The sequence below is a fragment of the Helicoverpa armigera genome, chromosome 3, assembly GCF_030705265.1.
Source record: "Helicoverpa armigera isolate CAAS_96S chromosome 3, ASM3070526v1, whole genome shotgun sequence".
Classification (NCBI taxonomy): Eukaryota; Metazoa; Arthropoda; class Insecta; order Lepidoptera; family Noctuidae; genus Helicoverpa; species Helicoverpa armigera.
Genome location: NC_087122.1, coordinates 6,465,325 through 6,476,456, shown reverse-complemented (window position 1 = coordinate 6,476,456; position 11,132 = coordinate 6,465,325). Strand labels below are relative to the sequence as shown.

General features: G+C 37.0%; 1 protein-coding gene across 10 annotated transcripts in view; it reads right to left on the bottom strand.

Moving 5' to 3' along the window:
* Positions 1-11,132, bottom strand: part of LOC110374065 (alpha-catulin) — a 73,647-nt gene continuing 62,515 nt past the window's right edge. For 3 of the 10 annotated variants that reach the window (XM_021331627.3, XM_064043565.1, XM_064043566.1), the window contains exons 6-14: positions 9,309-9,338; positions 8,102-8,359; positions 7,848-8,034; positions 7,610-7,692; positions 7,222-7,500; positions 6,815-6,984; positions 6,568-6,721; positions 6,284-6,490; positions 1-4,551 (exon numbers count right to left, since the gene is read on the bottom strand). In XM_021331627.3, the coding sequence (XP_021187302.1) occupies positions 4,414-4,551; positions 6,284-6,490; positions 6,568-6,721; positions 6,815-6,984; positions 7,222-7,500; positions 7,610-7,692; positions 7,848-8,034; positions 8,102-8,359; positions 9,309-9,338 (1,506 nt within the window). In that variant the 3' untranslated portion in view covers positions 1-4,413. Of the gene's footprint in view, positions 4,552-5,248; positions 5,349-5,368; positions 6,138-6,283; positions 6,491-6,567; positions 6,722-6,814; positions 6,985-7,221; positions 7,501-7,609; positions 7,693-7,847; positions 8,035-8,101; positions 8,360-9,308; positions 9,339-11,132 lie in introns of those variants that run through there. The other 7 variants (XM_064043564.1, XM_064043567.1, XM_021331629.3 and 4 more) reach the window with 6 other exon arrangements.

The following is an 11,132-nucleotide window of genomic DNA, read 5'->3' as shown; positions in this document are numbered from 1 at the left end:
TCCTTGTATGAATCCTCATTTATTTGGTGATGTAATAGATCACGTACACAGTGTTATTACATTCGTCGACCACATCAAAATACAATCCATAAATTCACGAACAACCTCAAAATATTCTGTTATGTAAACAACGTTACTACATCTAGATATATTATTAAATATCTTTGGCAGCACTATGGAAAATATATTTCTACTTATAATAATGAAAATGCAACTTCAAATATATTATAACAATCACAACAGTTTATCGACAATACAATCTTTATACACAAAGTAACATTAAATTGATTTTAAAATATTTGACGATACGTGAATTAACTAAGACATTTTCACTGAATTTAATTCTATCAAAATTACTTTATTTACATTATCTATTCATTTATCGGGGTTTTACTCCTTCAGGGTAATCAATTTACACATTACATGACAAGAGAATAATAGAAAATATATGTATTATACTTAGGTACATTGCACATCATTTCATGTGTGATATTAAGTGTCTGATCCATTATTCATTCAATTATGATTTGTTTATTTCTCTGCAGATTATTGCTTACGCGCGGTACATACGCGCTAAGGAAATAGGCATTCAACTTTCGGAAGCTCAGTTTTTTTTATTAGATATATTATTTTTAAACAATGGAAATTAAGCCACTTCTTTAAATGTACCAACGTTATTTGAAGTGCAAACAATATTACATAACTTGTCCTTATATCTAAATTGTCTCCTTGCTTTAGATTGCTCAGCGTCGAGGTAGGTCAACAGTTATCAGGCCATTCATTCACTAACTATTCGCTATTGAAATCAATGTCTTGCTAAGTGATAATTTGCATTTAGGCAATTTCAAATTCAGCATGAACTAAACTTACTGTTAGTTAAATAGAAGAATCTCGTGCTATGGTCTCCTCGATCGAGGTCCCAAACTATATACCTTTTCTATATAATATCTTAACTATAATTATATAATTATTTAGTATTTATGGTTACTATCTTGGTGTTCTTTCGTGTTACTAAATTTAATTACTATAAAACGCTGAAATTATAGGACGTTGTACTAAATCTCGATAAGTATCTTGTAATATCACAAATCACTGTATCGCTAAACTCTACTTATACACTAACCGATAAATTATGATATCGATAATGTGATGACCGTTAATTATTGTGTAATTCACTATTATTTTATGATAAATTATATGATTTGATAACGTGGAATATTTCTGTAACGGTGCTAATTCGCTAAACGCTAAGTCTAAGCGAGGAGGCACAATGGCACAGCTATTGTATTCACGACCTACAATATACGTATGTACTCCAATGATACTATGATTAGTAAATTATACCATGTATTCGTTAACTTTATACCATGAAATGACCGTGAAAGCAGTGACTGTCAATTAGTTTTGTGGCGGAGCGCTTATCAATATTAATCTTGCTCGGTATGGACCAACTCTTTGTAATTTGACTTTTTAATGTTGTTAACATATTGTACAAAGTATATCTTATTATGACTGACTATACAAAAAGTATAGTCTTATTTGCTTGCATTTAGCAGTTAAACATAACGGCCAGCTGTAAGTACTTTACTTAATCCATCACTTGCCTAGAGCATTTGCAATCATTATTTTATTTATTTTTCTATAAAATCAATATGATGGCATTTTAATCAATTCATAGCCCATGAATCGATAGACATGTCACTCCACTATAATTAGTGAAAATCCTTAATAAACTTAATTGTTATTAACAGTCAAAGCAGTTACGCTAAACTTTGTTCTAACTTTACGTGGCCACAAGTTCGATTCACAACTCTTCTTTATAAAGCTTAATCAAGCTCTTTACATTAGTTATAATATTGTGGGTAACTAATCTAATCATCTCGTTTTACAATTGAAACTGACTTATAGGTAATTATTAGAATTCTAGATTAATACATTAGGTTCTATGAAGTAGGTAACTAAGAAGGCAATAAACAAGATTAAAGATTAGTTAAAGTAGTCAGTATCGTATTAGATAACAATTTCGTAAGATATAACTAGAGGTAATATGAAAGCCAACATCGTTCACATAGTTCAGAAGAGTAAATGCTAAAAGTATGTGAGACAAGCGAAGTGTTATATAGACCGATGTTAGGTGAGTTCGAGCACAGAAGACAGGCACCGTTGTACCGGCGAGACACAGAGTGAGTCACACTGTCGTAGCGGTGGCGAAGCGGCGCACTACTAGTTACAGTCAACTACGAGTGAAACTTGCAGCTGGCTTAGACAACTACTTACATACGTAATATAGTGTCGATCATTATTTACACGTATATTAAGTAACAGTAGACCTGTTCTCCCAGGAGTGCATATTATAATAGCGTACTACATACCTTGTACTGGCGTCATTAGGTAGGGGACATTGTTTTAAGCCAGTTTTAAACCTTGCAAAACTGCAACAATTTATTTAGATCCTATCGTTTCATTCGGCATCCTTATCTAGCGTAATTACGCTTGTTTTATGCGAAAATGTTTTCTTTATCTAGATAATTATACCTAGGTAAACTACTCAACTGTTTCGTAGAGTTAGGCACGCTCATTTTTCTATGATTATTGATAAAGCTCTTAAAGACTAAATAACGACTTTGTCGTTCGTCTGTAGGCAGTTGAAAATATAACCTACAAACTGATATGTTAATTATTGCCGAAACATACAGTCGATGAGCGGTGTTGCAGAGAAGCCGGGCGATGCGCGACTACATGCAATGCCAGCCGAATACACATCGCAGCATGCATGAGCGGTTGTGGAACGAGTGCCCGCGTTCTGCGCCGGCGCCACTGGCCGACGGTCTATATAACACTGCGTTTCTGGGCGACGGGGGGGTTGCTGGGGCAACCACCAGAGTCAATTTCCCTCATCTTAACATTAAACATCCTCCCGTCGGAAAGATGACGTACGACATCCATTAACCACGGTACACACATGCAACACACATCTATTTGTTCCGTTTCACAATCATGCAATGTATACAGCCGCACGCGCAGCTTGCACAAGTTTAATGTCAATATGACCATTTTCTAATGTATGTACACGAACTCGTTGAAGGAGAAATGACTAAGAATGCGATAACATCGAATGCAAGAGTAACACTGTGTAGTTCTGAAGTAGGTATAATGTAGTAAAGTACTTAGCATGTTCTGAAAGTAAAGTCGCCGCCGATGCCAAATGAAAGTGAGGAAGCGCTCGTGCATAACGCAAAACAAAGTGCAACAGGACCACGGAGAGTGCAGTAGGGTGCGCAGAGAAGGTAGCTTAGGTGTAAACAATAGTAAAGGACATATATTACATAATAGATAAAGTTAGTAAGTAGGATTAGAAATACTTATTGTAACAGGCTTAGAGAGGGAAACTTAAAAAAATAGGCTTCTCTGTGTTGTTTACGTATTAATTGTAACAATGTGTAACATTATGAAAGTGTAACAAGTATTATATTTATTGTACGATTTCACTCTTCTTAATTATTGATCACAAATTGTTCTATTCGAGGCAATATTTATAATATGATTTCAAATGTCTGTTTATGCCATTTCTACTCTATTATTAAGTTAGCACTGAAAGCTACGTTTGAGAATATCATGTAAAGTATTGTGGTGTTAACATTGAAGGCCCTGATAATAGTAACAAAGTATCATTTAAATATTATATTATTACTTAAGATCCACAGCCAAATGCGTTGCGTCCGCACGCTTGCGATCTAGCGTTAAGAGTAAAAATACTAAGAGTTGAGTTGAAGAGACGCTTTGTGTGTCGCAAGTGCTCTGCAGAAACTTACTTTGTATATCGTACTGTCCATCTTACTATAAACTAATTTGCTGCAAACGATTCAATAACCGCCGTACTTTAAATGCGAGTTACAATCATTTGTTAGCAAAGGTCGGAGTGCGAGTACCACACGCAGTGAAACCTAACTGCGTTATATTAGGCATTGTGTCACAGTTAGGCATGATTGCATGTGGGCCCCAGTACCGGTACTGCGCTACATATTCATAAAGCGGTGCGAAATGCCGTTCGTTGTGTAAACGCCTCATTCTATATCATCATTCTTTTTTCCTTTCACTCCAGATACTCCTACTATAACATGCATTGAGTCACCAATTATAGTTTACAACCTTACCCACTTACGCTAACATTTTATTTATAAAAATCTGTTAACTGAATGTCTATCCAATCACTAATTAAATCATAAGTATCCTAAACGTCCCACCCATCCAATAATTAAAGGCATTTTAGCACAGGTTTATGTATAGACGCAGTGTCGGTTCTTCCGACTTCAGGCGACGAGTAGTTTCAAGACGTTTAAGTCTTTAAAACAAGAGGAAGCTGACCCTGGTCCGGCGCGCGTCGCCCTTGCCGCGCCGGCCCATGCCGTACTGTCACATGGCCGTGTCGGAGCTGCTCCCCCCCGGCTTGGCGTCGCCCGTGGCGCCGCCGCCCGCGTCCTCGTCCCGCGCCGCGCCGCGACCGCCGCCGCTCGCGCCGCCCGCCGTCAGCCCCGTGAAGTCCAGGTTGTACTGTATGCCATACCAACACAAGTTACACTTATGCAACACAATACTCACTACGGACGCCACTAAAAAGGAAAATTTCCAGCAAGGAAAATTTTCCCTTTGATCGTGACGAGGACAGTTCCTACCATTTTGAAGGTGCTTTTAGATTAATCTCAGATTTCCACTTTAATTATGTTTGAAATAATTCTGTAGGTAGCATTTTTAATAACACACAAATCTAAAGATATACACAATTCTCAAAATGACAAGAAACACCATGCTCGCGAACCAATTTCTGGTTAATACTCAATAATACAACACATAGTTGAAATAATCCAAGAATAAATTAAAATCATATCTTTTATGTAAGTGTAAATTAATCTCCAAAAATATAATTTGAAAACAAGTGTCTTGGGTTCAATTGACTTTAGATTAATTGTAGAAAAATACTTAGATAAAAGAGAAAAAAGAAACTTATTCATTTAAGTTTATATTCCATGAATAAACATTTAATTAAAATATTTTAAATACCACACCGATACTAAACTAAAGTTATCAATCGCAACATCACACCAACAACATTGATATTAGCTATGGGTTACACCAAACAATGCTACACTAAATCCACGATATTAGTAAGTTGTCAGTTTGTTAATGAATTGCGTTAGATACAAACTGAACTGTAAAACAAACCACAAAATCTGTATCCACAAATACCTACTTCAACCATTCAGTACACTATTTTCACTCTTATACGTGGATGCTTTTTGTAAATTTGGCTTCCAATGCATAGGAACTCTCTCAGGCATACATAGGGAATACTGAAAATAAATGTAACAAAATAACACAAACAATATAAATGAGGTATGGAAAAAGCAAAAATAATAACAAGATAATAGGAACAGAAGTCGGAATACACGAGGTATAGTCGAGACAGTTCATAATAGACATCGGTGATAATATCCTACGATGTGTATTTAGCTGTCCTCGTATAATACATGTCCTGGTTGGCAGATTATTTTGTATGTACAAGAAAGATGTTGATTAGCATACGTATTCGTAAAGGAATTGCATTATGGACATGCTCGGGAAACTACGTATACAAAAGTACACATATAGAACGGTGAATATGATGTGTTAGCGGGTGCAAGGTAGAGACAGACCGAGTCGTCCCTCGTCTGTGCTGACGTTTTGTTTATCGCTTTGTCCAGAGGAATAAGACCCTGGAGGGGACGGAACCACCCGGTGCATGGAGAAGGAAAAACAGATATAACTAAATAAATATAATTAAAATTAATAAACCGTAAAAAATAGTGGGAGTCGTCACAATTTGAACTGCTCTATTACTAAGTAAAACTATGTTCTAAATAACTAATGAGATTGATTCTTGATGTCTTCTTAACAAGTTTTAAAATATCAGTCGATTATATTATTTTTTCTTTATATTTAATTATATCAAGAATAAATCTCTTTACTTTAATCACACTGTTTCACCGTTTTCCCGAAACTCTAACAATCACGAATTAAATATAATCTTTAAAGTACTTAACAGGTGCAACACTCTGGTGCCTTTTAACCACTCCCACACGGGCCTCCCACGGCAAAGGTACCTAAGGAACATTATGTTCCAATGCACTAAAATCTTTACAATTCCTAGAAAAGTTACTAAACTGTCAAAATGTGCGATGTGTTGCTCGAAAAAGAAATCGGAAAATATAATTGTATAGTCAAATAAGTGTATGGAATGAGCGGTCACCTTGTTCGCGCAATCGAAACATGTAGTAACGACTTTACTAATAACGTTCATAAGATGTTTGGTCTCCTGTATAACGTTGTCTACTTTGCTGAAGGTGGCTGCGCGCCCGACCGTCGGCTCTTTCACCGTGAATTGTAGCTGTTGCACATACGTTGGGACCTTATCAAGATGCTCAAGAAGTTCTTTTTTTGTTGCTCCCGCGGGTACCTTAAAATATATTTTATATGACAGATACATACATATAGCAGTGAACTATAATAAGTCTTCATGCGTAATACGTTTACCTGATAAGAAAACTGTCGGACAATTTTATAAAGTCTATTGGCTTCCTCAGCGAAATACTCCGCTTGTGTGAAGAGGTCTTGAGTAGTGTTTAGACGGCCTTCACCTTTTGTGAATTGGTACATAGCGAAGGCCATGGAAGACATATTTTTTGCCCTGTAATTTATAAAAGACGAGTCTGGCATTACACAACATCTCTTTAATTAAGTACTTAGTACATTAAAAAGCAATTATTAATATGTTATGTACCTCTTCACAATATCGTTATTTTCATCGGCAGCTGCGCCCTGCCATTTTTCAGTCTCGGCATCCATTTCAGAAGACATCATCTTCATTTCCAGACCAGATTTTGCGATTTTCGCTTGCTCGTCAGAATCCAGCCTAACTGCTTTCAGAGGCTTGCTGGTTGTCCCGTGTTTCTATGGATTAATTTGCATTATAAAATTATGGACACGATTGTAAACAAAATGGTGTTTTCATATTTCTACGAAGAAATAAAAGAAGTACCTAAGTGATGTTTGACTCAGATTGTATTACCAAAATCTGTAACTGCGAACGGGTGAAAGAAGCTTCAAAGATCAAAGGGATTAATTTGGAACTTCAAATATATGAGGTTTATAGTGATCAGGATTTAGATGAATGAGACGTGATAATACCCCTGGCCTGGGCAGACTGCTGTACTGCTGCTTGTCGGGGCGGTCGTCGGTGAGGTCGAGCAGGTCGCGCGCCAGGCGGGCGGCGTCGCCCAGCAGCCACGCCCACATGTCCACGAACACGTCGAGGTTCTCGCGCGCCGCCGCGCTGCCCGGGTGCGCCGCCAGCGTGCGCGCAGCCGTCACCACTTGCGGACCGTATATCCTAAGGTTTATTTCGGCAAACTTTGCACTCACTTGCAGAGTCTCCGACAAAGCTATGTGCCTCAGTAATTTGCAAACCTGTTCATACAAACATTACCGTATTACTTCGAGATTACCTTATCAGTTACTTCGTGTTACCTTTTCACACGATTATATTACTAACCCAAGCAAATATTTTTGCTTTTACCTCTATTATGTGATCTAATTGTTCATGGAGCCGGCTGGCTATATTGTGCAGTCTCTCTGATTCTCTCTCACCACAGGAACTAGCTGAAGATGAAAACATTTAGTTGCTTTATTTTACACTCGATGAATTGTTTAGATTAAAAACTCAATTTAGAATTAAGCCATAACGATTAGTCGATTCTAGAAAAGCTGGACATGCAAATCTCTAAAATGTATATTGTTAGGACAATACTCTATACCTGGTTGTTTACCTATGTATGCAAGGTCGGAGGCGAGTCTCTTCGCTTCGTCAGCGAGGGGGGCGAGATCTCGCGCTTGATCGCGCGCCGCAGCGACCAGCGCGCGTTCAAGTTCCGACGCGGCGCTCGTCGCACCCGTGCACGCGCTCTCCAGCGCCGTCGCAGTACCATTGGCACCTTGCTCTTCCTGAATCACGAAAACTTAATAAACTCTTTATACGACGTGATCATTACAGATGACAGTGGTAGCTTACCAACGATACGGCGACGGCAACTAATCTTTCTAATTCGTAGGCTATTCTCTCGGCGAGCGCGAGTATTCTCTGTCGATGTTCGTGAGAGGTGTAGGCGGAGTCGGTGAAGTCGTGCGTGCGCTCGACGAGTGCTCGCAGCGTGGAGGCGAGCGAGCGCCGGCGCGTGATGTCGGCGCCGCCGCGCGCGCGCGCCGTGCGCACCTGCCCCGTGAGCCCGCGCAGCGCGCCCAGCGCCGTGCCCGCCTCCCATTGCGCGGCCTGTATGTTCACTTTATTTTACTTTTAAACTAAACATATCGAAAAATCCAAAATACTTGAAAATAGCTGATTCCTACCTTACCTACGCTTATCTAACACGGGACGACTAAATACCTAAGGTACACAAAATTTGTGAAAATTGTTAGCTTTGAAAAAGGTGAGTACAGTATTTGAGATATGAATGTTGATAATAAGGTTAAATAAAATAGTGCTATGTCATCTAAAAAGCAAAAGTAAACATCTATAACATTAATTGGGCTTCTAAATCTTATAACTTCTATCATAGTGAAATAAGTACGTTTTATGCAGGCGTTACATAATTACTTACCACTGCAGAGTGTCTGTACTTACGTACCGAGTTTTAAACCTAATCGCAGAAAGTTAGTATACGTACCTACAATGTTAGTTAAGTAGCGGGAAGCTTAGCCAGGCCTCTATAGCTAAGCTGTTGGGAGCGTGATTGTTAGCAGAATTTGGTGACGAGTTCAAGTTTTAGTCTTTACAATCTATAAGTAACTACATTTATATAAATATAGGTGCATTACATAATAATAATTTACAGATCTGAATGCTTCCTCAAGTCCGAATTTAATAAGAACATGAATCCTGAAATACAAACAAGAACGAGCGTTTTGGTACCAAACGACAATCGAGGACATCAGGACATTAATCATACAAAATCTGGAATAATATCTATTGTAAGTAAATAAGAACAAAAAATAATAAAATAACTGGGTATAGAGTATTAGGTAACAAAGTATGAGGAAGCAAATTGCATAGACAGATAACATAGTTTGGTACTAAAAATACATATAATTTATAAAATATGATTAAAAATAAAGCATACAAGAGCAAGAGAATAATCTAGTGCTTATTATATACAATAACAATTAAATTCTTACATAAAAATGATAATGCACTCGACTACCTGCTTTCATTAAATTTATACCTGTTCATGACTATCCGAGAAAGGTTTCATCTACAAGAAAAGAAATAAAAGAATGTTTATGTTCGAAGAATACGCATCAGAAAGTGTCACAGGGTAGGTTACAGATATAGAATCAGAGACAAAAATAAATCTCGATCTCTAGAAAAAAGTGGCGATATTTCCATGCTTTGCTCAGCTGTGGCTGTCTTATGCTGAAAGTAGATTTTATGTTACATTGTAGGCAGGTGCCCACATTTGAGGATTTTGAAGAATCAAAAAGATATTCGGAATAAGTACCTAAGTATTGTCAAAAGAGGTAGGGGTAACTACATTTATTTTAATATTGTTGTTACAAAACATAAGTTAAACAGTAAAAATAAAAGCTTGTAAAATATAAGTGCGTGTAGTATTGATAGACTGTCCCCTAAGTGATAAAAAACAGAGTCTTAAATATGTACTATTGGACTTGAATATAATATATCAATACGTTAAATACTGTTAGGTATATACCTAAGCGGACATCTAGAGGAGACTGCCCATCGCGATAGCACGTCGATGTCTATCTGTAGATGTAGCCCAGCAAGCTTGATAGCCCATCGATATTGTCGTTTTTCAATTAGCTTTCTATTCGCTTATTGTAGGGTCTCTCGCTAAAGTGTTACAAAATACTTGCAATATTTATACATATACATATGTGTATTACATTAATAAGATTAAAAAAGAGATTCAGTTTCGAAAACTGCAAAATTTTGGTATTTCTTTTTTCGTTACAGTTGAAGAAATGGTTTAGAATACTTTCATAAAATTTTTAATGTAGGTACAGTAAGCCAATGTAAAATAGATTTTTAAAATATATTTGTGTTTTATCAAATTAAGATGCAGCATCGTTTGAAGTGTTATTAGGACCGTACATGTATACAATATGTATAAAATGGGCAAAAATTTTCAGTGAAAATTAAAAATTGAAACGCCATTTTCTTGTTTGCACGCTGATGCAGTTTTGAATTCTAAATAAAATTGTTATAATCTCCAATCTGTGTATAGGAGTATTATTACATGATACAAATAATAGGGATTTATATTCGTAATCAGCTGGGCAAAGTTTATGGACAGTCCACGGTAGTTTGTACATATCTGTTCCGTAGTCCCGGAGTTGCGGACTTGCGGAAGCCTCTCTAGTGTCTCATGTAGTATACGTACGACTAGGTACTATGCAAACGAGCTAGTGGTGTACTTGTATTATAGAACCACCATTACTAAGGAGAGCCATCTCGACTCATCAAAGTCGAACAATATATATTTTTTTAGTAATATTAATCACTATTGTAGACATCACTTGTAGTCTCACGGGTAGTTTTGAACTTTTTTTCGTTTGTTTAGTTTATCTTTTTAAACTTCCACTTTCATCTTAACATGAATATAAAAAAAAAAAATGTACAATGCTTGTACACTTTTTTAAATCTTGACTTTACACAAACGAAGGTGCTTTCTATCAGATCTACCAATATGATAAGTAGCATGTTCAGTGTTCACATTACCTATTAATGTCGAACCTATGTCCATATTTCAGTAAAATGTATGTGATCTTATGAACATATTATACAATATATCCATATAATATAATGTGTGAGAGAAACAACAGTTTCCTATAACGTGTGTTGACTACACTCCGGAACGTGCTTAATGGCGCGCGTCTCTCCGCTAAACTTGTTTAGACGATGACATGTACTAGTCGGCAAATGTTTGCACTTGTGGCGCCTTACCTAATGGTTTCTTGGCTTACATCGCTTCAAGCGTTATACTCCTATCATAAATAAAAAATGCAGCTCGAACTGTTCGCAATTT